This window comes from Ciconia boyciana, chromosome 1, assembly GCF_034638445.1.
Source record: "Ciconia boyciana chromosome 1, ASM3463844v1, whole genome shotgun sequence".
NCBI lineage: Eukaryota > Metazoa > Chordata > Aves > Ciconiiformes > Ciconiidae > Ciconia > Ciconia boyciana.
In genome coordinates, this window is record NC_132934.1 from 218,165,185 (window position 1) to 218,191,383 (window position 26,199).

Genomic DNA, 26,199 nt, shown 5'->3' on the forward strand with positions numbered 1-26,199 from the left:
GCTCAATGAGGCAATGCCGGGGAGCCCCCCGCATGGTGCTCCATCATCCGGGCGATGCCGGTCGGCACCCCTTTGCCCTCCACCTCTACCAAGACCCATCACAAGCCCCTAAAAAGGAAGGAGGAGAATAATTTTGGAGGGCAAACTGGGCTTCCAGGGAAAGGAAGGGCCAAGCCGTAACCCCGCGTAATCCCGGCATCCCTGGGCTGTTTATGCATCGGCCCTTTCATACCCGACACGTCCCCCCAGGGTTCCTTTCCTTACTGCTCTTTAATAGCCCTGCTCAGGAAGCGAGGAGGCTTGACGGCCTGGTTAATGAGTACCGAAGCCATCGACCCCTTCGGTTGAGACCCGGCGCCACGGGGACACCTTGTCCCCGACACCCAGCTGCTCATCGCAGCAGCTCCCAGCCTCTATCCGGGGCAATCCAGCTGTTGGCCAGCACACGAGCATCCCACCCCGTAAATCCCACTTTTGGGGTTGTTGGAACCACCGCACCCCATTCAATCCAGACGTTTGCCCATGACCATAAGGCTCATCCAGATGTTCGCACGGCAGCCCCCTCCATGCAGCTGTCGGCCCCCCTAACCCCGCTGTTCTCCTCCCCGCCCCAATCCAGCTGTGAGCCGTCCTCAGCCCCCTCCGGGGCCGTCCGCAGGTGCCGGGGCCGGAACGGGGCGGAGCGGGGCGGCCCCGGGGCGGAGCGGGGCCGGCGGCGGGCGGCGGCGGGGCGGCCCCGGGCACTGAGCCCCGCTGCCGCCCCGGCGCATCCCGCTGCCGGTAAGTGCCGCGTACGGGAGGGACGGGACCAACCGAACCGGGGCAGGATCGGACCCGAGAGGGTCAGGGAGAACCAGGCAGGACGGGGCTGGAGCGGGCAGGATGGGAGCAAACGGGGTCAGAGCGAACCGGGCAGAATGGGACCGCAGCGGGCAGGATGGGGGCTGAGTGGGTCAGACTGAACCGGGCAGGATGGGGACATACTGGGCAGGATCGGGGCCGAGAGGGTCAGAGCAAACCGGGCAGGATGGGACCCGAGCGGGTCAGACCATACTGGGCAGGATGGGGACACACTGGGCAGGATCGGGCCCGAGAGGGTCAGACCGAACCAGGCGGATGGGACCTGACAGGGTCAGAGCAAACTGGGCAGGACCAGACCTGACAGGGTCAGAGCAAACTGGGCAGGATGGGACCCGAGCGGGTCAGACCACACTGGGCAGGATGGGGACACACTGGGCAGGATCGGGCCCGAGAGGGTCAGACTGAACCAGGCGGATGGGACCTGACACGGTCAGAGCAAACTGGGCAGGATGGGGCCAGACTGGACAGGATCAGGCCCGAGAGGGTCGGACCGAACCAGGCAGGATGGGACCCGAGCAGGTCATACGCACCGGGCAGGATGGGGACACACTGGGCAGGATTGAGACTGAGAGGGTCAGACTGAACCAGGCAGGATAGGACCTGACGGGGTCAGAGCAAACTGGGCAGGATGGGACCCGAGCGGGTCACACCACACCAGACAGGATGGGGACACACTGGGCAGGATCGGGCCCAAGCGGGTGAGACTGAACCAGGCAGGATGGGACCCGAGCGGGTCAGACCACACCGGGCAGGATGGGGACACACTGGGCAGGATCAGGCCCGAGGGGGTGAGACCGAACCAGGCAGGATTGCACCCATGCAGATCAGATCGAGCTGGGCAGGGTGAGGCAGAACTGGAGAGGATGGGGGTGAGATCCGGACAGCCTCGGTGCTTCAGTTGGGCTTCGGGGTGCTCCCAAAGCCACCCCAAATGGTACCTGCTGGACTTCGCTTTAGGGAGGTTAAATTTTTTAGGTGTTTTTAAGGCTTAAAAATCACACCATGATCCCCACGGCAGGGCTGGTGCGAAGCTCAGCGGGGTGGGTTCGCCCCGATCCCTCTGCTCCCATGGCCTGGGGTGCGCCTGGGGTGCACCCATAGGGATCAGGCCCGTGCCGGCGGTGCTGTCGCACGCGGGGTGTCCTCAAATCTGCTCGAGGGACCCCGGCGTCTCCACTGCGGGTGCCAGGAGCCTGGCATCTGCCTTTTTGTATATATCTATAGGTATTTATACATATACAGAGGTATAAATATATTTGTATATATGAGCATGTGTGCATAGACGTGTGTATAGAAGCATAAATGTATTTGTATATATATGATTAGAGTTAGGTATATACGTATGTGCGAGTCCATGTGCTTGGAGACATATATTTGTGTGTATAGGTATAGAGTTTGTATATATGTGTGTGTGGAGACATATATATTTCTATATATATGTATAGAGCAATGTATGTGTGCGTATACATATGTGTGTATGTGTGTGTATACGTGTGTGTGTAGAGCCATATATATGTTTGTGTATATATGTATAGAGGTATAGTATGTGTGTATATGTATAGAGGTATATTTATGTCTAGAGGCATATTTATATGGAGAGGTGTATGTGCTTGTATGTATATATTTTTATGCATATGTGTGTACATGTGGGTGAACATGTGGCTGTATATGTGCCTATACGTTTGTGTGTATATATGTATGGGTTTATACGAGCCCAGCCAGAGCCTCAGCGCTGCCAGCTGAGACCAGGCCAACTCATTGCACCTTCCCTGTCCCCAGCATCTCACATTTCCAGCACGAAAACGCTGCCCGGGTTGCTCAGAGCATCCCCGAGATGTTGATTTATTTTAGAGATGGGGCACCAAAGCATGGGGAGGTGAAGGGAGTCACCCGAGGGCAGAGTACATCGGTGGCAGAGCAACCCGGCATCGCTGGAGGGACCGTCCCTGTGCCCTGTCCCCACCGGTCCACATTAAGCACCCGAAAATGCCGCTCTGGCCCAATTCGGCCACATCATTACACCTTCAGGCTTTGATAAATGGAGATTTGCCTTAAAACACCCAAGCCTTGGGTCCCCAACCACCCTGGGGCAGGTGGGACATGTCCATGGGCACCTGAAGCTGTTTTGGGACCAGCCAGGAGGTGTTTGGGGACAGGGACGTTGTGGCTTCGGCCAAACGACATGCAGGGCGGGAGCATCCTCCCTTCATCCCCTTTGAAATCTGCTGAGCTGGAACTTTTGCTTCCATCTCCGCCATCCCAGCCCTGACATCAAGCCACCAAGATGTCCCCACCACGGTCTCCTCCTGGGGCAGGACAAACGGAGGAGGAAGGTTTCCAAGGGAGGAAGCCATCCTCCATTCCTGTTCGAGGGCAGCAGCAGCCAAAATAGCTTCCCACCATAGCAAGCGTGCAGGAACCCCCTTCGTATTGATATCAGGGTATTAATTAAAGCTAATTTCACCGGAGAAGGGCTTGCGTGAGGGGGTTTGAAAGCGAAAGGGCAGGAGGGGAGCAAAGCCGCGCTGGCGCATGCCAGGGGAAGCTCACGGCTGCTGGTGAGCAGAGCCAGCAATTATTTTTAATCTCATCCCCGTCTGGCCGCAGAGCAGATGGGGACAGGGAGGGCACCGGGGATGGTGGCACCAATGTTGCTCCTCTTGCCTCATCCCCTCTTACTGTGGCCACACAAGGGAAACTGAGGCACGGGCACTGGGTTTGAAGTGGACTGATGTGGCTCAGGCCCCATTTTTGCAGAGTTTCTCCCCAAAACACCCCTCGGAAGGGTGTTTGCAGGAGGCGTGCTAAGGGACATGCCCAAGGCTATGCAGGCCATTGATGGTGGAGGGCACCCGCAGCCAGAGCTGAACCAAAAATACGCGGAGCCAAAAAACGAGGGACCCGCTTCTTTCTTAACCCCGTTCCTCCTTCGCGGGCACCTTAAATCCTCGGGATAAGGGTGACCCCATCCTACAGAGCACCCCAACACCACGGACACCCCTTTTTTCCTCCTTCAAGTCTCGTTTTGCAATGGATTTCTCCCGGTGCCCATCACCGTGGTGACAGGGCACCACCGTTTTCCCCCCCTGCAAGTCTCCTTTCAGGATGAGTTTCGCCTGGTGCCCATCACCGTGGTGTCAGGGCACCGGGACCGCATCTCCATAACCCCGTGGGCGTCTGCTTTTAGGGGTGGCTGAGCGCGGAGGGTGCCCACCCCGTCACCTCAAGGGCTGGCAGGGATTCCTGTGATGGTTTTTTGGGGGTGAAAAAGGGGAGTTTTGGGATAATCCGCCAGGCCAGATCATGACCCGGGGATGTGCCACGGGCACAGCAGCGGGATGAGGCCGAATGTTTTGATGTGGTTTCATTAATTGGAAATAGCGGTGATTTATGGGTGATAGCAGGCTGCAATTGCAGGGTTACGGGCGGTTGCAGGCGGTGGGTACAGTTGGGGTGGGGATTCTCCAGCGTCTAATAGAAAGGTTGTGCTCGGCGCATCCCGCAGCTGCATTTTTCCTGGGATCTGGAGGGATTTTTCCTCCTCTCCTCTGGCTTTCCTATCCCTCCCAGCCTGGCAGCACTGGGGTTCAGTGCCCCGTTTCCCTCTTGCAAAGAGGTTTTTTTGCTTATCCGCCTTTTTTGGGGGGGGAGGGTCCCTCGTTTTTTGGCTCCGCGTATTTTTGGTTCAGCTCTGGCTGTGGATGCCCTCCACCATCAATGGCCTGCATAGCCTTGGGCATGTCCCTTAGCACGCCTCCTGCAAACACCCCTCCGAGGGGTGTTTTGGGGAGAAACTCTGCAAAAATGGGGCCTGAGCCACATCAGTCCACTTCAAACCCAGTGCCCGTGCCTCAGTTTCCCTTGTGTGGCCACAGTAAGAGGGGATGAGGCAAGAGGAGCAACATTGGTGCCACCATCCCCGGTGCCCTCCCTGTCCCCAGCATCTGCCCCAGATGCTCACCCTTGGAAGGAGCCAAAAACAGGGGGAAAGACCCCCCAAATGGGGGAAAAGACCCAAAAATTAATGGGCCTGGCAACATGGCTGGTAGCCTCAGCCAGTCCTGGCATCCCCGCGCCAGATCTGGGCTGTGTCCCCTACCCTGGTGGCATTTGCCAGCTCTGGATGTGCCTTGGTGTCTGGGTACAGTGATGCCACGCGGCACGGTGCCCACCCTGCCGTGCCATGCCACGCGGTGCCCACGCTGCCATGCCACGCGGCACGGTGCCCACCCTGCCGTGCCATGCCACGCGGTGCCCACGGCGCCATGCCACGCGGCGCTGTGCCCACCCTGCCGTGCCATGCCACGCGGTGCCCACGGCGCCATGCCACGCGGCGCTGTGCCCACCCTGCCGTGCCATGCCACGCGGTGCCCACGCTGCCATGCCACGCGGCACGGTGCCCACCCGGCCACCCAGGTTTCTGTTCCCCATCGGGCCCTGGGGTGCTGCTGTTGGGTGGAAAGGGGAAGCATTGCTCAACAGGGCGAGTGCAGCACCCCAGGGCCGCAGATGTGCCTGGGTGCTGGGCAGGGCAGTGGGTCCCAGCACCCTGTGGCACCCTCTGCCACTCCCTGACACCCCGTGGCACCCCAGCAGGTAAGATGCGCTCTCAGGTCCCCCAGGACCCCTCACCCCTCTTGCTGGCCACCTTGTCCCCAATGTCACGGTGGTGCTCCTGCGAGCACCCGTGGGATGGCAGATGCTCCTGTGGGTGCCCAGGGTGAGGGCTGGGATGGGTGCTGCCCCAGCCTGGGGTCCTGGGGGAGGTTTGGGGGGTCCCAGAGGGTAGGGCAGTTCACAGCCCTGGGGTGTTTATTGGCTTGGAGGTGGCAGAGGTGGATGCTGTGACAGCCTGGAGCTGGGTGACAGGGGGTAAAATGGGGCACAGTGGCATGAGGGGGGGCTCAGCGGGGTGCCGGGGGGGCTCAGCGGGCTGCAGAGGGGCTCAGTGTGGTGCAGAGGGCTCAGTGGGGTGCCAGGGGGTGCCGGGGGCTCAGTGGGGTGCCCGGGAGGGTTATGCAGCAGCAGGGAGGGCAGGGGGGGAACTGATCTGCAAGCCTGGAGCACCCCCAAAAATTGGGCAGCCTTGTGTGTGTCCCCCAACACTCCCCAAGCCTGACCCCATGGCCGGGCTGGTAAATCCCCAAAGACCCAAAATGGGGCCACCACGGTGGTACGAGCTAACGGTGTGGCCCCTGGACTTGTGTCCCCCCCCCCAATCCCCTTCTGCCCCATGCACCTGGACGGAGCTCAGCCACCCCCCTCCCTGCCTCAGTTTCCCTTCCCAGCCTGTGTGGGGACACTGGCCACCCCATTTCCAGGCAAGCTCATCCCCACCAGGTGCCGGGGCTGCCGCTGGGGCGTGCGAGGGAAAGCGGGTGCAGGCCCCGCACCGCCAGCCGGGGTTGCAGACAGGTCTGCAGGCGATGGAGGAAGCGAGAGGAGGAAGGAGAAGCGGCTCTGCCTGCGCCTCTGAGCTACCGCAATCCAGGAGCATGTAGCACCCATGGGTGGCACGGCAAGGGATTCGGCCAAGTGACACGGCTGGGGTCAGGGGTCTCTTTGTGCTGCAGGACCACGTCTTTCGCACTGGTCTCAGCCTCTAAGAAAAGCAGGTGGCCTCTTCTCCAGCTCAGAGCAGCCCGGAGGCCACGTGGACGGGCTCTCTTAGTCCACAAAATTGAAAACTTCTGGGACCAGAGCGTCACCAGTCCAGCTTCCTGGATGAAAGTAACCACAAAACATCTGTGGGTTATGCTGGGCTTGGTGATGGTGGCATCTCCCGAAGCTCAGGGGACGCAGCCCGCTCGGGTCACTGGCTGTAGGGTTTTGGCACCCCCTGCAGAGGAGCAGGAAGTCGTGCCGGCGGCTAACGGCATGCCATGCCGCAATTTCCGCTCCCACACTGGGATGAGGACGGTTTGGCCTTGTGCAAACCTTTCCATGGGGTGTTAAGTGTCAGGGGAAGAGGAGCTGAGATCACGGCCACCATGATGTCCCATGTGCCACTACCCCACACGGTCCCGCTCTCTCCACCTTCACCTTCCTGATGGACCTCTAAATCCATCACTGTGGTTTAGAATCACAGAATCACAGAATGCTTTGGGTTGGAAGGGACCTTTAAAGGTCATCTAGTCCAAGCCCCCTGCCATGGGCAGGGACATCTTCAACCAGAGCAGGTCGCTCAGAGCCCCGTCCAACCTGGCCTTGAATGTTTCCAGGGATGGGGCATTGACCACCTCTCTGGGCAACCTGGGCCAGTGTCTCACCACCCTCAGTGTAAAACATTTCTTCCTTAGATCTAGTCTGAATCTGCCCTCTTTTAGTTTAAAACCATCACCCCTTGTCCTATCGCTACAGGCCCTGCTAAAAAGTCTGTCCCCATCTTTCTTAAAAACCCTCTTTATATATTGAAAGGCCGCTATAAGGTCTTCCCAGATCCTCCTCTTCTCCAGGCTGAACAACCCCAACTCTCTCAGCCTGTCCTCATAGCAGAGGTGCTCCAGCCCTCTGACCATTTTCATGGCCTCCTCTGGACTCCCTCCAACAGGTCCATGTCCTTCTTATGTTGAGGGCCCCAGAGCTGGACGCAGCAGTGCGGGGGGGGTCTCACCAGAGCGGAGCAGAGGGGCAGAATCCCCTCCCTCGCCCTGCTGGCCACGCTGCTCTGGCTGCAGCCCAGGATACGGTTGGCTTTCTGGGCTACGAGCGCACGTTGCCAGCTCATGTCCAGCTTTTCATCCACCAGTGCCCCCAAGTCCTTCTCCGCAGGGCTGCTCTCCTGTATGGATACTGGGGGTTGCCCCGACCCAGAAGGATGGGGCTATGGAGTCGCACACACTGGTCCAGGTTCATCTTGCTCAGGTGAATGTGACACCACTTGGCTGAGTCACCAACCATCCCCTTTGTCATTCGCAGGCGCTGCTGAGGGGCCACACCAGCAGAGAGGACAGCAACGGGGGGAACCACCACCATGGCCAACTTGACAGCCCCCATGGGGGCTGGGAGGAACTCATGCACCTTCCATGAGGAGTTCAAGCAGGTCCTGCTGCCCCTGGTCTACTCGCTGGTGTTCATGGTGGGGTTGCCCTTGAATGCCGTGGTCATCGGGCAGATCTGGGTGGCCCGTAAGGCACTCAGCCGCACCATGATCTACATGCTGAACCTGGCCACGGCCGACCTGCTCTACGTCTGCTCCCTCCCGCTTCTCATCTACAACTACACCCAGAAGGATTATTGGCCTTTTGGGGACTTCACCTGCAAATTCGTCCGCTTCCAGTTCTACACTAACCTACACGGCAGCATCCTCTTCCTCACCTGCATCAGCGTCCAGCGGTACCTGGGCATCTGCCACCCCTTGGCCTCATGGCACAAGAAGAAGGGGAAGAAGCTGACGTGGCTGGTGTGTGCTGCAGTGTGGTTCATCGTCATCGCCCAGTGCCTGCCCACCTTCGTCTTCGCTTCCACTGGCACCCAAAGGAACCGCACTGTCTGCTACGACCTGAGCCCACCGGATCGCTCTGCTGCCTACTTCCCCTATGGCATCATCCTCACCGTCACCGGCTTCCTGCTACCTTTCGTGGCCATCCTCGCCTGCTACTGCAGCATGGCCCGGATCCTGTGCCAGAAGGACGAGCTGATCGGTTTGGTGGTGCACAAGAGGAAGGACAAAGCTGTGCGTATGATCATCATTGTGGTCATTGTCTTCTCCGTCAGCTTCTTCCCCTTCCACCTCACTAAGACCATCTATCTGATCGTCCGTCCCTCACCCAGCCTGCCCTGCTCGGCTCTGCAGGCATTTGCCATTGCCTACAAGTGCACGCGTCCCTTCGCCAGCATGAACAGCGTCCTCGACCCCATTCTCTTCTACTTCACCCAACGCAAGTTTCGTGAGAGCACCCGTTACCTCCTCGACAAGATGAGCTCCAAGTGGCGGCACAACCATTGCATTACCTATGGCTCCTAGGTGAGGATGAAGGCCACCTCGGTGTCACTGGGACTGGGCATGGAGCAATCTTGTCTTTAAGCTCCACGGGGCAGAGATGGCTTCAGCTGGGGATGTTCTGGAGGACAGGAGGACAGCATCTCCCAAGCTTTCAGCACTTTCATCCCATCTCCAGCCTGCAGCGGCACAGTATTAACCCCATCGCGGCACAGATCTGGTGTCCTCTCCGGCTCGGTTGCTTGGTTTGAGCAGCTTAGCACCATGTTTCCTCAGTGGCCAAGCCACTGATGCAATAAAAACCATTGGTGGGAACATGGAGAACACAGTGGGACCATGGAGGACATGGTCCCTGGCTCAGGGCGAGCTGCTGGGGGGGTGATTTCTCCCCCTTCTCATTTAAAGCTTCCCTGATGGGGCCATCCGAAGGCTGGGGAGGGTTTGGCTCAGCTCATACCTGTCTGGGGAACATGGGGCCGTGTGTTTCTCCAGCTCAAGATCAGTGTCACAGACATTTTTTGGGGTAATACTGGGACATCCCTATCCCCCAGTCCCCAGAATGGGGCCAGACCAGTAAGAGACATGGGCCCACTGGTACCACTGGAGCTGCAAAATGGTGGAAGACCATCCCTGGCCAGACTGGGAGCTGGGAAGAGGGACATAAGGACAAGTGGGACACACATGCTGGATTTCCCACCCAAGCGATGACCATGGGCTGGGTTAGACACAAGCCAGCGGTGTTGTCACCTGCCTGGGGACCTTCAGCATCATCCGGGTCCAGATTCCTGCTTAGGCCAGCACCCCAAATCTGGCCCATCCCAGCGCCCTCGGCATCCTGCTGTCACCTCCTAACCAGGATCCACCAAAATCAGAGCTGGCACAACCGGACACGATGCCGGGAGACAGGAAACCCATGCCACCGAGCTACTCGGTGTCCTCGGCCATGTCACCTCATGTCCCACCGTTGACTTGGCCTCTCCACCACCCCCACGCTGGGTTGGGACTTGAGCTTTGCTCCCCGCAGCCTCCGGTGGGATGCTGCTTCCTCCTGGCCAGGAGGGATTTGCTTACACGGTGCGGGGTGGATGTACCACTAATCGCTCTGCGAGTCTTCTTTAACATATAGGATGTATAGAATAAACCTCCCCCCCCTTTTTCAGATGGATATGTACACATATAGACACCCACTATATATACGTACATATAATACATCCAAGCAGAGGAAGGTTTGTAGCCCAGCACAGGCTACATGGTACAGCTATTCTCCACCCCTGAACACACTATATGTATCTATACAGTGTATGTATGTATATATAGTATACATATATATATATAGGGATAACTGTTCTGCTGCATTTCTCGCAGGTTGTCTGTGCGTAATAATCACATCTAAGTTGATTTAAGCAATTTGCTTCAAATCTCCGGAGATGAGCATCCCTCCTGCACCTGGCCAAGCGTGCAACTTCATCCCGACTTGCTCCCCGCAAGCGCGCGGCATCTTCCTCGGGTACCCGGCCACCCAGGGACCTCGCCAGCATCCAGGGCTGGTGGTCCCAACGTGGCTCCTTGCTGTCGTGAGGATGAGGAGGGTGCCCAGGGTGGTCGTCAGGTCTTGGATGATGCTCAAAGATCTCAGCACCGCGGTGGGCTGGAATGGAGAGGGATCCTGTGACGGCGTTAGCTCAAGCCGCTTGGTTTTGCAGGAGCGGTGGCCATGTGCTGGTGGGGAGGACCATGTGTGGTGCCAACGGCTTTGGGTTGGAGCACAAAAAGTGATGGAGAAGGCAGAACCAGCCCCGGGGGTTTCCCTTGGCCGGAGCTCATCCGTGCTGAAATCTCCTCCGATGTGTTTTTGGGGTCCCACAATGGAAGGGCAAAATGCTGGGGGCTGCGAGAGCGGTGGCCGGTGGGACAATCCCAGCCTGGTGTCCCCAACTCTTCCTAGACAAAAGGAAGGGTGACAGGGTGGGAGACGGCGGGCCACACCATCCGGACCCAGGAGAGGGCGCAAAATATTCAGATTTGGAGAAACTCAGCTGGGTCTGTGGGTGCCCACCCGGCTCCAGGGAGACACGGAGGAGCCCTGCTCGGTCACACCACCCCGTGCGTGTCTGGATAGCACCCATGGGACGAGGTGGCCGGCCAAAATTTAACCGCAATACAGCTTTGAGGGGGAAAAAAAATAAGCAGGTCCCAAAAAGGCCGGTAGTGGCTGCAGGGACAGCGTGGGCTCGGGCGGTGACATCCAGCAGTTCCAGGACACCCCAATGAGGTCCCTGATGGTGGAATCACGAATTTTGGGTGTTTTTAAGGGTAGGAGGCACATGGAGCTCACTGATTTTTGCACTTTGGGTCTGACCATGTCCTGTACAGCCTTGGGGTCCTGTCAGCAGTTCCCTTGGTACCACCAGGCCTAGAAGCCAGGGTGATGGGTGCAAAGGGGAACCGTAGAGATGAGGTGGGTGCTTCAAAACATTTCCTTTGCTTGCAAGATGCTCAACACCAGCAGCCTGAGGACCAGCTCCTACAGCACCGAGAGGCGATGAAACGTGTGGCCCTTCCCAAAATCCCATCCTGAACCCCAGGTGACCGCGGGGACATCATGGGGACATTGTCCTTACGGTCGGGAGACACCCAGCCCTGGGGAAACCAGGGGAGGAGGGTGGAGGGAGGGAAGGGAGAGCCGGGGAAGGAATACCTGCCGGGGCAGTGCATCTCACAGCATCGCCGGAGGCACTTCTTAGGTCCTGAAAAAATGCATTTACGGGGGGTGTTGGATTTTTTTTTAATCACCACCAGGTTTTTTTGTGCCCCTGGGACAGAGACAGCAATGTCCTTTACGTGGCCAGGACACTTCTCCAGCCCCATCCACGCCGCCAAGGCCCTAGCTCACCCATCAACCACCCTCCAGCCACCTTCATTTTTCACATCCCCAGCGATAAATCCGTTGTCTTCGGGGGAAAGGGGGTTACGAGCTGCAAATAGCAAGCGGTGCTAAAAAAACCAGGAGAAAGTCTGCTCGCAGGGCGGTGCGTCGCCGGAGCTTTTTGCAAGTTGGGAACAAGGTGTTCTGCTTTCCCCGAGATGAGTTGCAAAGCAGGGGCTGGGAGAAATCCACAGCAAAGGGAAGGATCGCTCGCCGGCACCCAGATTTTTGCTTCCTTATTGTGTTTTTCCCTAAAAAAAAAAAAACCAAGCTGGGAGGGGATGGAGGGATGAGGATGAAGGATGTGGGGGATGAAGGATGTGGGGGGATGAAGAAGGACGTGGGATGAAGGATGCGGGGGGGGGGTGAAGGATGCGGGGGGGGGTGAAGGATGCGGGGTGGGGGTGAAGGATGCAGGGAATTGGGGGGGGTGCTCCTGCTTGGCCTGGGAGCAAGAGGGCAGCTCTCCGCAATGAAAAATTAAATTTAAAAAAAAAAAAAAAAAGGGTAAAATCTCCAACCATCCCCCTCTGCGGGAGGAAACCCCGCCTCCGGGGAGGAAAGTTTATTTGAATGCAACAAATAAAAAAGCAGGGGGTGAGGGAGGAGGAAAAGCCACCAAAAAAAAAAAAAAAAGCGAGCGAGAGAGAGAAAACAAAGCGGGAGGGATGAAGCCCGCTGGCAGCCCGGAGGAGGAGCGGGGCCGGGCGGTGCCTGCGGCGGGGCCGGGGCCGGGGCCGGGGCGCGGCGGGGCCGGGGGCGGGCGGAGGCGGCGGCGGCGGCGGGGGGGCAGACAATGGCGGAGGGGGGCAGCGGTCGGGGGGTAGCGGGGGGTCGGTGGCTCCTGCCCGCCTCCTCCCCGCCTTCCTCCTCCTCCTCCTCCTCCTCCTTCTTCTTCCCGGGTAGGAAAGTTTCAGCGTCGATCGCGGAGCAACAACCGGGCCGGGCTTTTGGCAGCCTGGCCCCTTCGGTACGGCAGCTTTCGCTTCGTTTTACCGAGCCGGAGCCAACGGGCCCGGTTCATGCCGGGGCTCAGCTACCGTCCCCGGCTCCACCGCCGCCACCGCCGCCGTCGTCGTCGCCGCCGGGCCCGGGGTTAAACGCGGAGCCGCCGCGTTGGCCCAGCGTCCCGGCGATGCGGAAACTCTTCGGGGAGAGCTGCCGGCAGCCTACGGGGGGAACCGGGAATGGGAACGGGAATGGGAGCGGCAGCGGGATGGGGAACGGGAGCGGGGCTGGGAGTGGGAGCGGGAGCGGCCGGGGAGCTCCCCCGCCGCCTCCGCCCCGCAGCCGCGTCCCGCACCCGGCTCTCCGTTCTCCCCGCGGAGCTCCGCCGGAGCCCGGCCCGCATTCCTGGCATAACTCGACTCGACCGCAACCACCCTCCTCCTCCCCATCACCCCGCTCCAACGGGGAGGATGAAGCGGCGGCATCCCCTTCTCCCCGCGCTTCATCGGGCGGCGAAGGCGAAGGGCAAACCGGTGCCCACCGTCACCGCGCCGGCCGGAAGAAGAAGGAGAGCGGTGGTTGGGAGAGCCCGGCGGATGGCGGCGATGCCGAGGCCGAAGGCTGCGGGAGGGTGGTCCCCCGTCATCCGTTGCCCGTGGTGGCCCGTGTCTCCAAGGTGAACATCCTGCCCTTTGGCAGCCCCGGCGGGTCGCGGAGCAGCAGTCGTTATTCCAGCACGGAGACGCTGAAGGAAGAGGAACAGTTCGGGATCTGTTGGCCCAACCAAGGACGGACTCTCCAGGCAGGTTACGGCGTCTATCGATCACCCAGTTTCGGGACGAGCGATGGCCTGGCGTGGGGACAGCCGGCGGTCCGCGTCCGTCCCAAGCTGCCGCAGGGCACAGCCAAGGCGAAACCGGACTTTGGGAGCGAGAGCCTGCACCAGCCGGGGCTGGAAGGGGAGCGGGCCAAGCACCGCAAGTCCTTGTCCAACCCCGACATCGCCACCGAGACCCTGACGCTCCTCAGCTTCCTCAAATCAGACCTCTCGGAACTAAAGGTGAAGAAGAAAGGGGTGAGGATTGGCCTTGACACGGACTCCGATGGCTGCTCTGGCATCACCAACCTCTCCCCGGGCAGCCGCGGCGCCGCTCAGCCCCCCAGCCGCTGGGCACCGGGCGAGCGGCCAACGCTCAAGGACCTCACAGCCACTTTGCGTCGCGCCAAGTCCTTCACCTGCTCCGAAAAATCGGGGACGCGGCGGCTTTTCCTACAGAACACCATGAAGCAGAGTTCCTCCGAGCTCCTCCTGGCCACAGCCGACAGCCAGGACCAGGTGGCTTTGGATGGGGGACAGCGGGGGGATGAGGATGTTCTCCCCACGGTCATCCAGGACCAGTACATCCAGGAGGCGAGGCAGGTCTTTGAAAAGATCAGCAGGATGGGTTCCCAGCAGGACTACAGCTTCACGGCCAAGCAGAAGGACAGCGGAGGTGTGGAGGGCGCCGAGGTGGTGGCACTGACAGGGACGATGGACGCGACCCTTCGGGGGCGGGTGGAGAGCACGCGGTGTTTGAAGGAAGTGGAGTTGGAGGAGAACCTCGCTCACAGGAAATCCGTGGAGGAGCTGTCGGGTCACGAGTCGAGCGTAACGGACGAGGGCATCGTCACAGAGCCGGAGCCCATGAGGATGCCCTTCCAAGACCTGCATGAAGCCGTGGACGCCTGGACGCTGCCCAACGCCGTGCCGGCAGCCAGTGACACCGAAACGCCACTGCCCCCTCACCCAGCCGCAGCGGTCGAAGATCCTCCAGCTGGCAAATCCGAGACACCAAGCACCCCCGGCAGCTTGCGGCGCCGCCGTAAGTTCCCCTCGGCGGGTGCCAATGGGATGGAGGGTGGCAGTGAGGGTGGCACCGAGCCCTACCGCTCCCTAAGCGACCCCATGCCCCACCGGAGATGCTCGGTGGCAGAGGAGGCAAAGAATTTCTCTGTTGACAGCAACTTCCTGGGCTCGCTGAGTGCCAAGGTGGGCATTCCCCAACCCGCCGCCATTGCAGGCAGCGCAGGCAGCGCAGGCAGCGACCTGTCGCTCAGCAGCGATGGGCCACGGGACTACAGCAGCCTCATCCGGACCATCGTCAGCCAGCCCGGCGCCATGGCTAAGCTCATCGATGAGAAGGGCAACGGCAAGACCATCAAGAAGAAGTCGTTGAGCGACCCCAGCCGCCGCGGTGAGCTGCCAGCTGGCGCCTTCGAAGGTCCTGGTGAGGCCATCAGCGAGCTGGAGCCCAGCATCCCACCGTCCAGCAGCGAGCCCATCCTCTCGGCACAACCAGCAGTGCCGGGCACCGGCCGCGGCTATGGCTTTGACCCCAAGTTGGCTGATGTGTTGTCCCCTCGCATCGCCCGGCGCAGCTCCAAGAAGCGCTCCAACCGTGAGGCTCACCAGGAAAACCAACCACCGCCGGCACCTGCCGTCCTCGCCAAGAGCCGCCTGGCCACCAAGCACGTCCGTCACACCAGCGAGCCCGCCACCTTCGTCCCCATCACCGTCCCCGAGCCGCTTGTCCCTTCCAGCCACCACAGCCACCTCCCCGCACCGGCTGCCGGCCGCTCACCCGGCAAATCCTTCCCAACCCTCCAACCTCCTTCACTGGAGGATGTCACCAAGCGGTACATGCTGGCCCTCAACTCAGGTGACACGTCCCCCGGTCCTGGGGATGGACCCCGCTCTCCACCCGCTGCCCCACCGCCCCGGCTGCCCCGTTGCCCGCGGCCGCCCGACGAACACGGCCCCAGGACCAAGCCGCAGGTGGTAAGTGCCCGTCCATCCTAAAAACACCTTCGTTTCACGGGGTACCTGACCCCTCCAACGCGTTGGTGGCTTTGGGGGTCCCTCGCGTGTCCTTCATTGGGGTCAAATTCCCATCCGCGGATGTGCTGCCAGATGGCCAAGAGCCCTTTCCGGCTGTCCCAAGGGGATGAGCTCTTGTTTGTAGGAGCGACTTCCCCAATAAAAAGGCGATTTTTGGGTGGGAAGAAGCAGTTTTCAGGTTAAATAGCACCAAATTTTGGTGGAAAGTGGTTTTAGAGAGAAATATATATTATATGCTATATTTATATATAGCATCTCCTGGCGATGCTATATAAGGTCCCAGTAAACGGGTGTGCTCTTGGCTGGCCCTGAGATGCTGAACCAAAAATTGCCTTTTCCTTGGCAGGTGGGGCTTAAATGGTCCTTTTGCTTGGGATTCCCCATGTCATACCCCTTATCGAGCAAATTGGCATTTCCCCCCCCAAAAAAATCACCATCTCTCCGCCTGGGACCATGGGCTTTGCCGTGAGAAAAAGGGGGAAAAATATTCTTGTGCATGCACTAAATATTTTATCGATGGGTAAAGTTTTATCCTGTCCACGGAAGAATTAACGCTGCTTGGGGGATGCAAAGGCGGTTAGCTCGCTCCAAAGCACGGACGCGTGCTTTGGGGTCTTTCCTGGGGTGGATTTTTGGCATTGCCGGCCCCTCGGCTGTTGTTTGAAGATGGACTTGGGTTCCCATCGCTCCGGGTGTTTGTGCCGGGAAGTGCTTGGAAGCGCCACCTCCTCCTGCAGCACAGCGGTGCTGGCACCCACGGGGCTTTTAATAGCTCCAGGCGAAGCCCAGAAATACCCATTCCCGCGGGGGATGAGCTGAGAACTCGCGGGAACGGGGCTGGCAGGGCTCTCTCACCCTGCTTCGATGCTGATTTAAGAGGACGGGCTGGACCGTTCCCTTCCAACAGCCGCCAGCAGCCAAGCGTGAAGTCCCCAGGGCTGAGCCTGGCAGTGTAACCCTTGCTGGCCGGGGCAGAGCCGTGTGGAGCAGGGGTGTTTTTCTTTGCATGCACCCGAAATCCAGATCCCTGCGGCATCATTCCCCCAAGATATTCTCCTGGGGTCCAGCATCCCCACAGTGTTCTTCCCGGAAGATATTCTCTCGGGGTCCAGCATCCCCGCAGCATCATTACTCCAAGATATTCTCATGGGATCCAGCATCCCTGCAGCATCATTCCCCCAAGATGTTCTCTTGGGGTTGGGTATCCCCACAACGTCAGCCCCCCAGGATATTCTCCTGGGGTCTGGCATCCCCACAGCATCATTTCCCCAAGATATTCTCCTGGAGGGCTCTGCCCCCTATCCAGCTCCTTCTCCGGCCGCTGTCCCCATTGCCGGACAACAACCGTTGGTGGCCGAGAACGGGGAGCTCTTGGCTCCTGCGTAAAACATCCTTGGAAATAATTTTGGGCGAATTTTGCAGCATTTTTACCTGATGTACCCGTTCAGAGCGAAGCGCTTGTCCTCTCTGGTCTCGGGGTGAAAAGTGCTATTGAAGCATCAAGCGTTATAATTAAGTGGGGTAACAAGGAACCTCCCAAGGCCGCGGCTGGTGACACCTTGGGGACATCGGCAGGTCCCCAAGGCGAGGCAGTGTGCCCGGCGGCATTTCTTTTTAAAGAAATATCTCTTACTGAATTATTAATATGTTACTTTTATATAATATATGGTTTATATTAATAATTTATAAAGAGATATTTCTTATTCAGGCAGCTCTCTGCAGTGCCCCAGGGACGATGCCCGCCCCGTGATGGCCCCAGTAGCAGGGATGCTCTGCTGACCCCGCACCCCAATACACCCCCCAACCCTGGTCACTTTGGGATCATTTTGGGTGGATTTTTACCGACTCCAGCACTGGGCTATCGCAACTGGGAGCCCAGTTTGGCTGAGCATCACCTTGGGGACATGGGCCACCCCGCGGGGCCGGACCCCAGGGATGCCGCTCCTCACCTTGCTTGAACCCGCCAGCCTCGGCGAAGAGGGTGCGAATTTTCCCTTTTAAGGGCAACGCCGCAGCTGTATCTTCAAATCTCTCTCCTGCCTTTGAATTTCTTTGTGCTGCAGCCATAACATAAGTGAAACCAGGATTTTTATTTCTCTTTTTGATTTATTATATAGCGGAGCTGGGATGTTTTATTTCAGATGGCACCAGCCAGGGCTGGGGGGGCAGAGGGGGACCGAGCCCTGCAAGGGAGTTGCTTTAATTATAGGCGAGAGCATGGAGGACCGGATATAACTTGGCACCAGGACGGCTGGCGGGGAGCAGAGATTTACGTGCTCCCTGACCGACGGTGAAGGAATAAGCTTTATTTTTTTTTTTTCCCCCTCCCTAAGCCAATGGAGAGGGCCGGCATCATGAGGTCGGTTGTCTGCTTGGGGAAGCAGTCATCGCTTCTTGGGGATTTTGGGGCGTTGGAGCATCCGTCCCACGTCACAGTGATGGGCCATCCGTCCTGGTGTCCGTCTCCAGCAGGTGATGCTGGGAAGGGATTAATAATGGGGTCCAGCAAATGTGCGGCAATGCTCCCCCAAAATATTCTCCTGGGGTCCAGCATCCCTTTGGCATCATTCCCCCAAGATGTTCTCTTGGGGTCCAGCATCCCTGCAGCGTCATTCCCCCAAGATATTTTCCCAGCCCCCATGGTTTGGGGGTGGCTTTGGTGAAGCGAGCGCTGCCGTGCCGGCTGTTTGCTGGGTTCGGCCACCCGGCGTGTCCTGGCTGGGAGAGGTAACGTGCTGTTCTCCCTCCGCAGCAGGACTGTTTGTCCTGGGTGCTTTCCAGCGATCCTCCGTGGGGCTGGAGCCAGCCAAGCCATCCAGGGTGCAGAAGAGCTCCTTCACCCTGTGTCCGATGCCACGCACGAGGCTTTTAATTCCCCAAGCGCCGTTAGCAGCACGTCCTGCTCCAGCACACGACACAGGGGCCGTGGAAAGAAAGGATGCTTTCCAGAAAGCAAGAAAAAAACCCCAAAAACCTCAAGACAGAGAAGTTTTTATGCCTCCAGCCTCCCATGAGCTGCTGGGATGGGCAGCACATGCGTGCACACCCATGCACACGCGTGTGCAGCAACCCGGCACCGAGCAAGGGTGCATTTGGGGTGGATTTGGTGTCCCTTTGCTGCTCGGTGAAGGTCTGAGCGGGATGCCAGGCTGGCAATCCCTTGCATCTTTCTTTTCCCTGTGGCCGAATCCAGCACGGGATGGAAAATTAGGTATGTTCGCTGCCATGCTCTGTTTGTTGACTTAGCAGCAGTCGGATTAAACAGGAAAATATTGATTTAAATATAGCACGTCGCGGGAGCGGAGGAGTCGTGGGAACGCAGCCCCCGGCGCCCTGGCCGCTGCCTTCCCCACCTGCTGCTCCCCAAGCCGGGTGGCTGCACCCCAAAAAAGTCATCGGGGATGGAGGGGGATCCCCAGAGAGAAACACTGGGGTCACGTTCCCAGGGACGCTTGCGTAAAACTCCCCCATCCCTCCCGAGCATCCTCCCTCTGAGCTTGCCCCAGCATGGCTCATCCTCCAGAAGCTCGTCCTTGCTTTGGGGACAGCTCAAGGGCTGGATCCATGCACCGGCCATATATTCCTTGGCCAAAGTTTGGCATCTTTGGACCTATTTATCCTTCCGTTCCCTTTCCATAAATCTCCATAGAAACCAGGTTTTGGGCCACGGCTGGGAGTTTTGTCATTTTTTGGCATTACTGGAAATCTATAATTAAAGCCGTTGCGGGGGGGGAGGATGGGGACGGGTAAATCTTGGCTTTCCTCTCCCAGTGCCTGTGCCGATAGTTTGCCCAGTTTTTGCGCCCCTGGCTCCGCCGTGCTCAGCAAAATGCTGGGGTGGGGGGAAACTGAGGCACGCAGGCAGCCCTCGCTGCCCTTTGGGGGGAGGTTGGAGGTGGGATGGAGAGAGGAGAAGTTGGCCGGCATCGACGGGGACCCACAGGTGATGCTACCTATCAGCAGCATGGACCAACTCTGGGACCACCGGCATGGGGCCAAGCAACATGGCCAGGGGGGTGAACCGGCCCAAATCCCCTTAACTCTGCCCATTTATGCCCCTTTCCTTCCCTGCTGCCCAAATCCCTTAACTCTGCCCATTTTTGCCCCTTCCCTTCCCTGCTATCAGGGTTTTGAATGCCCTTGGGTGACACAGGGGACGTCTGGTGTCACCCAGAGCCACCCCCCCCTTGCTCCTTGTCCCTTGTCCTCCACTTTAATTAAAAGCTTCTAATTAATTAGGCAGCAAACTCCAACAGAGGGGATGGACCAGCCAGGATACACATCCTTTGAGCCCAAACACACCTGGGTAGCACCCCATGGGTGGGGGGTGCCTTGTGATGGTGGCCGTGAGACAGGATCCGGCCCCGGAGCAAGAGGGTTAGTGCTGGGCTGAGCTCGGTGCCGGGGGCTGGCCTTGGCCCGCGGCCGCCTGGCCCAAAGGTCAGGCTCTTGGCAGGATGCCGGGGCTGCAGCGAGGCGGGGAGGCTGGGACGGGCTCGGCGCGAGCTCCGCTTCCAGCCTGCGGAGAGACCTGTGGGCCTGCGCAGGTGCTGGGGTGGACATGCAGGGGTGCACGGGGAGGTCCCTGGTGCACGGGTGCAGGTGGAGGGGTGTATGGAGAGGTCCCTGGTGCAGCGATGCCCATGCAGTGGTGCATGGCGAGGTCCCTGGTGCTGGGGTGCTGGTGCAAGGGTGCACGTGCAGGGGGACACAGGGAGATGCATGGTGCTGCTATCACGTGCATCCCTGTACACGAAGATCTGTCGTGCTGGTGTGTACGTGCAGGGGTGCACGGAGAGGTCGCTGGTGCAGGGGTGCATGGGGAGATCCCTGGTGCTGGGGTGCACGCGCAGGGGTCCAGAGGGAGATCCCCGATGCCGACGTGCACATGCGGAGTTGCACGGGGAGATTCTGGCGCTGGTGTGCACGTGCAAGGGTGAAGAAGGAGATTCATGGCGTTGGTCTGCACGCACAGGGGTGCACAGGGAGATCCATGGCGCTGGGGTGTACGTGCAGGTATGCGTGGGGAAGTCCTTGTGGTAGGGGTGCACACACACGGGTGCGCAGGGAGGTCCCTGGTGCTGGTGCAAGGGTGCATAAGGGTGCGAGGATCCATAAAGAGATCGGTTGTGCCAGTTTGCATGTGCAGGGGTGCATAGGGAGATTCAGGGTGCTGGTTTGCACACACACAAGGATGCACAGGGAGATCCCCTGTGCTGTTTTGCACGTGCAGGGGTGCCCAGGGAGATCAGTAGTGCCGCTGTGCACCTGCATCCCTGCACGGGGAGATCCCCGCTGCTGGGGTGCACTTGCAGGGGTGCAGGGATAGATCCGGGGTGCTCTGTGTGCAGGGGTGCCCAGAGACGTCGGTGCTCCCAGTGCACACACCCAGCGATGCACAGGGATGGTGCAGGGCTGCACCATCACCGTGTGTGCATCGCAGGGGCCGCTCTGCGTTTCTGGGCAGCCTGCCTGCACCCTGCCTGCATGCGTGCACAGGGCTTCATGCCTGGGCTTTTCCGTGCAAAATCGCACGCCTCCAAAGCTTCTGCTTGGAGGAGGTGGCCTCAATCTCCGATCTGCTCTTGCAGGGGAAGCCGCAGGTCGGCATCTCTGAGATGTGCACGGGCATCGTTGGTACCCTCCAGCCAAACTCAGCGGAGGTGGAGGCTTAAAGCTTCCGGGGTCTTGTTGCTGCGGCATTAGTCCATCCTTGCAAGGGTTATGGGATTAAGAGCCTTTCCCAGGGATATTTCCGAAGCAGGAGGTTTCCCGGAGATGCTGATCCCCATGTGATGGGAGGGACCAGAGAGGTGACGTGTTGAGGTCTCCGCTTGCTGTGACTTCGTTGCTGAGCTCCATCGCCCATCTGGTGCAGGCAGGTCCTGATGGGGCAGTTCCCGCAGCTTCAGATCTGCAGCAGGGACTTCTCCTAAATTCAGGATGGAGAAGGTGGTGCCGTCACATGAAGGGAAGATGCAGCGGGGCAGCACTGGGGTTTGGTCTGTACAGAGTTTCTTCCCCTTCTCCCAGGGCTTTCCTCTGGAAAGCAGGGGGAGAGACTCCCTTCCTCCCTTCCTTCCTTCCATCCATCCATCCATCCATCCATCCATCCATCTCCATCCATCTAGCTCCATTCATTTATCCATCTCCATCCACCCATCTCCATCCATATACACATCTCTATCTACCCATCTCCATCCACCCATCCATTCATCTCCATCCACCCATCTCCATCCATCTCTACCCATCCATCTCCATCCATCCATCCATCTCCATCCGTCTCTACCCATCCATCTCCCTCCGCCCATCCATCTCTACCCATCTCCATCCATCTCCTCCCATCTCCACCCATCTCCATCTGTCTCCCTCCACCCATCGCCCTCCACCTATCTCCATCACCCATCCCCACCACCCATCCAAAACAACAGGCCCCACCAGCCATGGAGCCATGATTTTCAAAGCAGGCATGGTCCATCTTCCAGGACATCTCCTCCTGAAGGCATCAAGCCCAGCTTGCACAGACAGAACCCACTAAACCGAATACATTGTGATTTCCACCATGGTGTTTCCAGGCCAGGATGTGTCTGGAGAAGAAAAATCAGCCACTTCCACCCCCTCTCCCTCAACGTGGCTCTTTTTAAAGCTCTGATGGTTGGTCCCGGTGGGGCTGTTTCTCCGGGCTCCCTCGGTTTCCATGGAGAGGATGGGTGAGGAATTTCAAAGGGAATGGCTCCAGTAGATGAACTCTTCTCTAAAAATAGCGTGTTTGCTTTTGGGTCTTTGGGAACTGCAGCCCGGCCAATGGGAGGGAGAATGAAAATCAGCATCTGGATAAAAATATTCCAGTAACTTGCTTTTTGTGCAAACTCCTGTCGGAGCTGCTGGGCTTCCGGGGATTGGGGGGCTGGTTCCAGTCTGCTCCGTCCCTGCCCACACTGGTACCAGTTGCTCCATGACCGCCGTTCCTGGTTGCAGATGGAGGTTGTCCCCAAGCTGCGTGTCCCCCTGTGCCTTATATAAATTATTTGAAGTTGAATCCCTTTAATTTGAGGGTAGAAGGGTTGAGGGCAGGAACATGGGCTTGTGTGACCCCCATGTCCTGCGATGTCCCAGAGCCCCTGGGCATGTCCCTTCTTGGGAACCAGGGAATGGCCACCACCACCTTCTACCCCACCGGTGACATCCAAGACACCAACGAACCCTACTAGGACATCTCTGCATGGATGTGTTGGGGAAAGGACATCTGTGGTAGTGTCCACCACCAGGTCCCCTCCAGAGGAGCCACCATCCCAATGTGGGAACAGCCACCACCAGGTCCCCTCCGGAGAAGCCACCATCCCGACGGGGGGATGGCCACCACCAGGACCCCCCTGGAGGATTCACCGTCCCAATGTGGGGACGGCCACCACCAGGTCCTCTCCAGACAAGCCACCATCCCGACGTGGGGACGGCCACCACCAGATTCCCCCTCAAGGAGCCACTATCCCCATGTGGGGACAGCCACCATCAGGTCCCCTCTGGAGGAGCCACCATCCTGATGTGGGGATTGCCACCACCACATGCCCACTGGAGGAGTCACTACGCCAACATGGGGATGGCCACCACCAGGTCCCCTCTGAAGAAGCCACTGTCCCAACGTGGGGATGGCCACCACCAGCTCCCCTCCAGAGGAGTGACCATCGTGATGGGGGGATGGCTACCACCAAGTCCCTCCGGAAGAGCCACCATCCCAAAAGGGGGACATCAGCATCCCCACACGGCTCCTGGAGCTGGAGAAGGTTTCCTTGTGGTGCTGTAGAGTTGCTATTTGTGACCGCCCGTTCCCGAGCCTGCTGGTACTCTCCAAAAAAAACAAGAAGGGAGTTGTTTGCTTGGGAAGATTGGCATCTCCAAGCCCGGGATATGGTTTCCTGCTTTTTTTAGCTGGAGTAGCAGCAGACTCGTCGGCCTGCCCTGATTTGGCATCCTTCTTCTTGGTTTTTTTTTTTTTTTTTGAAGGGTTTTATCCTGACCCCTCAGCAGAAACGCTGTTGCTAGCAGTAGGGGATCAGTTTTGGTCCTTTTTTTTTTTTTTTTGGTTGCCCAAAACCCCGGTGAGATGGGATGTAGATGGCTCAGAGCCTCAGTAAGCGGAGAGGGGACACGTCCCTTGGTCATCCGAACCCGGTGCAGGTCAGTAGATGCTGAAATGCCCTTTTTTCGCGCCCCCCCTGCCCCAGGGTGCTGCTGTGACAATGACATAGCAGGGAAGGCGTCACTTCTCGCCTTGCTGTGATGTGACATGAGATGTGGGCATTCCTAACGAGGTCCGTGTTCCCCCCGCCACCGGTTCCCTGCCATCCCTGTTGCAGTTGTGCTGGGCAAGGGGACCTGCTGAGCATGGGGTGCTGCGGGGCTGGGTGTCCGTGGGGATGGAGACTGGCATGGGCACAAAGGGGGTCTTCTCCTGGTGGTTGCACCCAGGCTGCTGCCAAGGGCATGGATCCAGGTGTGGGGGACATGGAAGGGCCGGGGCAGGGGCACGTCTTGGGCTGTTCGGGGCTCCTGGCTCCTGTACGTCCATCAGCTCCTGGGTGTCCATCAGCTCCTGGATGCTTGTGGATTTGTGGGTGCCCATGGACTCCTGGTACTTGTTGGCTCCTGGGTGTCCATCAGCTCCTGGGTACTTGCAGATTCATGGGTGCCCTGGTACCTGTTGGATCCTAAGCATCCATCCATCAGCTCCTGGGTGCCCATCAGCTCCTGGATGTCTGTCAGGTCCTGGATGCTTGTGGATTTCTGGGTGCCCATGGACTCCTGGTACCTGTTGGCTCCTGGGTGCCCATCAGCTCATGGGTGCCTGTCATCTTGTGGTTGCTTGTGGGTTCATGGGTGTCTATGGACTCCTGGTACCTGTTGGATCCTGGGAACCCATCAGCTCCTGCATCCCCATGCACTCTGGGTGCCCATTGGCTTCTGGGTGTCCATGGACTCATGGGTACCTGCTGGATGCTGACCATCCATCAGTGCTTGGGTGCCCATGGACTCTGGATGCCCATAAGCTTCTGGGTGTCTGTTGGCTCCTGGGTGTCCATCAGCTCCTTTGTGCTTGTTGATTCATGGGTGCCCATGGACTCCTGGTACCTATTGGATCCTGGGCAGCTCCTGGGTGCCCATGGGATGCCCACTGGCTTCTGGGTGCCCATGGACTCATGGGTGTCTGTTGGCTCCTGGTGCCCAACATCTCCTGGGTGCCCGTAAGCTCCTTGGTGTTGCCAGGTCCTGGTGCCCATCAGCTCCTGGGTGCCCATGGACTCCAGGGTAGCTCCTGGGCATCCATCAGCTTCTGAGCATCCATCAACTCTCGGGTGCCCTTTGGATACCTCTTGGCTTCTGGTGCCCCCAGAATTCTGGGTCCACATGGAGGCCTGGATGCCCATCAGCTTCTGGTGCCCATATGCTCCTGGTGCCCATTGGCTCCTAGGTGCCCTTTGGCTCCTGGGTGCCCTTTGGCTCTCAGGTGCTCATTGGTTCCTGGCGCCCATCAGCTTCTGGGTGCCCATCAGCTCCTGATGCCCATCGGCTCCTGGGTGCCCATCAGCTCCTGGGTGCCCTTTGGTTCCTGGGTACCCATCAGCTCCTGGATGCCCTTTGGCTCTTGGGTGCCCATCAGCTCCTCGTGCCTATCGACTCCCAAATGCCCTTTGGCTCTTAGATGCCCATTGGCTCCTGGCCCCCGTCAGCTCTTCGGTGCCAGTCATCTCCTGGTGCCCAATGGCTCCTGGGGCCAGTTGGTTCCTGGGTGCCCATTAGTTCCTGGTACCCAATGGTTCCTGGTGCCCATCACCCCTGGGTGCCAGGCTGGTGCCCTCCTGGGTACCCCAAGTTTGCTTGCACCCCCCTTGCCTGGATCCATGCCCCATGCCACCAGGCACCCAGGGCACCTCCTGCCCATATGAGCCAGGCTGGCACCCAGCGATGATGCCAAGGGGTGCCAGCATTGGGCACCCTTCTCCCTGGCTTCCCTCTCCCCCCAAAATCCCAATAGCTATTGCTTTTGAGATGTTGCGGGATGCGGGGTGCGGCTTGTGCCAGCAGCGGAGGATGCTGGTGGGGGATCCGGGAATGCTGGCGAGTCGCGGGGCGGCGTTACCCCTCGCCCGGTGGGTGCGGGGCTGAGCGCGCCGGGAGGTGGCGGAGAAGGAGGAGGGGAGAAGAGCGGGGCTGACCTCAGCATCTGGAAAGCTGCGCTCTTGGGCCGCGGCCTGCGTGCCGAAAACCGGAGGCAAAAAAAACCTTCCATATTTGGTGAAAGCTGCTCTAGGGCTCAGCAAAGGCTGGCTGCAAACGGGGGGCAGACAAGCCCCCCACTGCGCCCTGGACCGCGGTGACATGAGTTTTGCAAGGGCTCTGCAAATGCGCCGGGGGATGGATGGTAGTGGCGGGGTAAATTGGGGTGAGCATCGCAGATCGGATGGGCATGGGGAGGGGGGGCACCCATGGGGTGCTGCCAGTGGTGGAGGGAGGATGCCCTGAGATGCACCAGCATGACCCTGAGCCTCATATTTTGGGGGGGGGAACCCCTCGCACCCTGGCACCAGTGATGCAAACCCCGATTTCAGGTGAAAATCCCATGGGAAAATCCCCACGACACATTTAGAG

The 26,199-nt window shown here is 59.0% G+C and overlaps 2 protein-coding genes across 2 annotated transcripts in view; both read left to right on the top strand.

Moving 5' to 3' along the window:
* The first annotated feature begins 763 nt into the window (after positions 1-763).
* On the top strand, positions 764-9,972 carry P2RY6 (pyrimidinergic receptor P2Y6). Its single transcript, XM_072855490.1, has 2 exons — positions 764-780; positions 7,780-9,972. The coding sequence occupies exon 2, from the start codon at positions 7,835-7,837 to the stop codon at positions 8,825-8,827; it is 993 nt and encodes a 330-aa protein (XP_072711591.1). The 5' UTR covers positions 764-780; positions 7,780-7,834; the 3' UTR covers positions 8,828-9,972.
* A 2,553-nt stretch (positions 9,973-12,525) lies between these two features.
* Positions 12,526-26,199, top strand: part of ARHGEF17 (Rho guanine nucleotide exchange factor 17) — a 35,720-nt gene continuing 22,046 nt past the window's right edge. Inside the window, exon 1 of the mRNA XM_072850939.1 lies at positions 12,526-15,495. Coding sequence (XP_072707040.1) covers positions 12,526-15,495 — 2,970 coding nt within the window. The remainder of the gene's footprint in view (positions 15,496-26,199) is intronic.

Excerpts from the sequence above, each read along its gene's own strand:
- P2RY6 (XM_072855490.1), top strand. The coding sequence starts at position 7,835 with ATGGCCAACTTGACAGCCCCCATGGGGGCTGGGAGGAACTCATGCACC.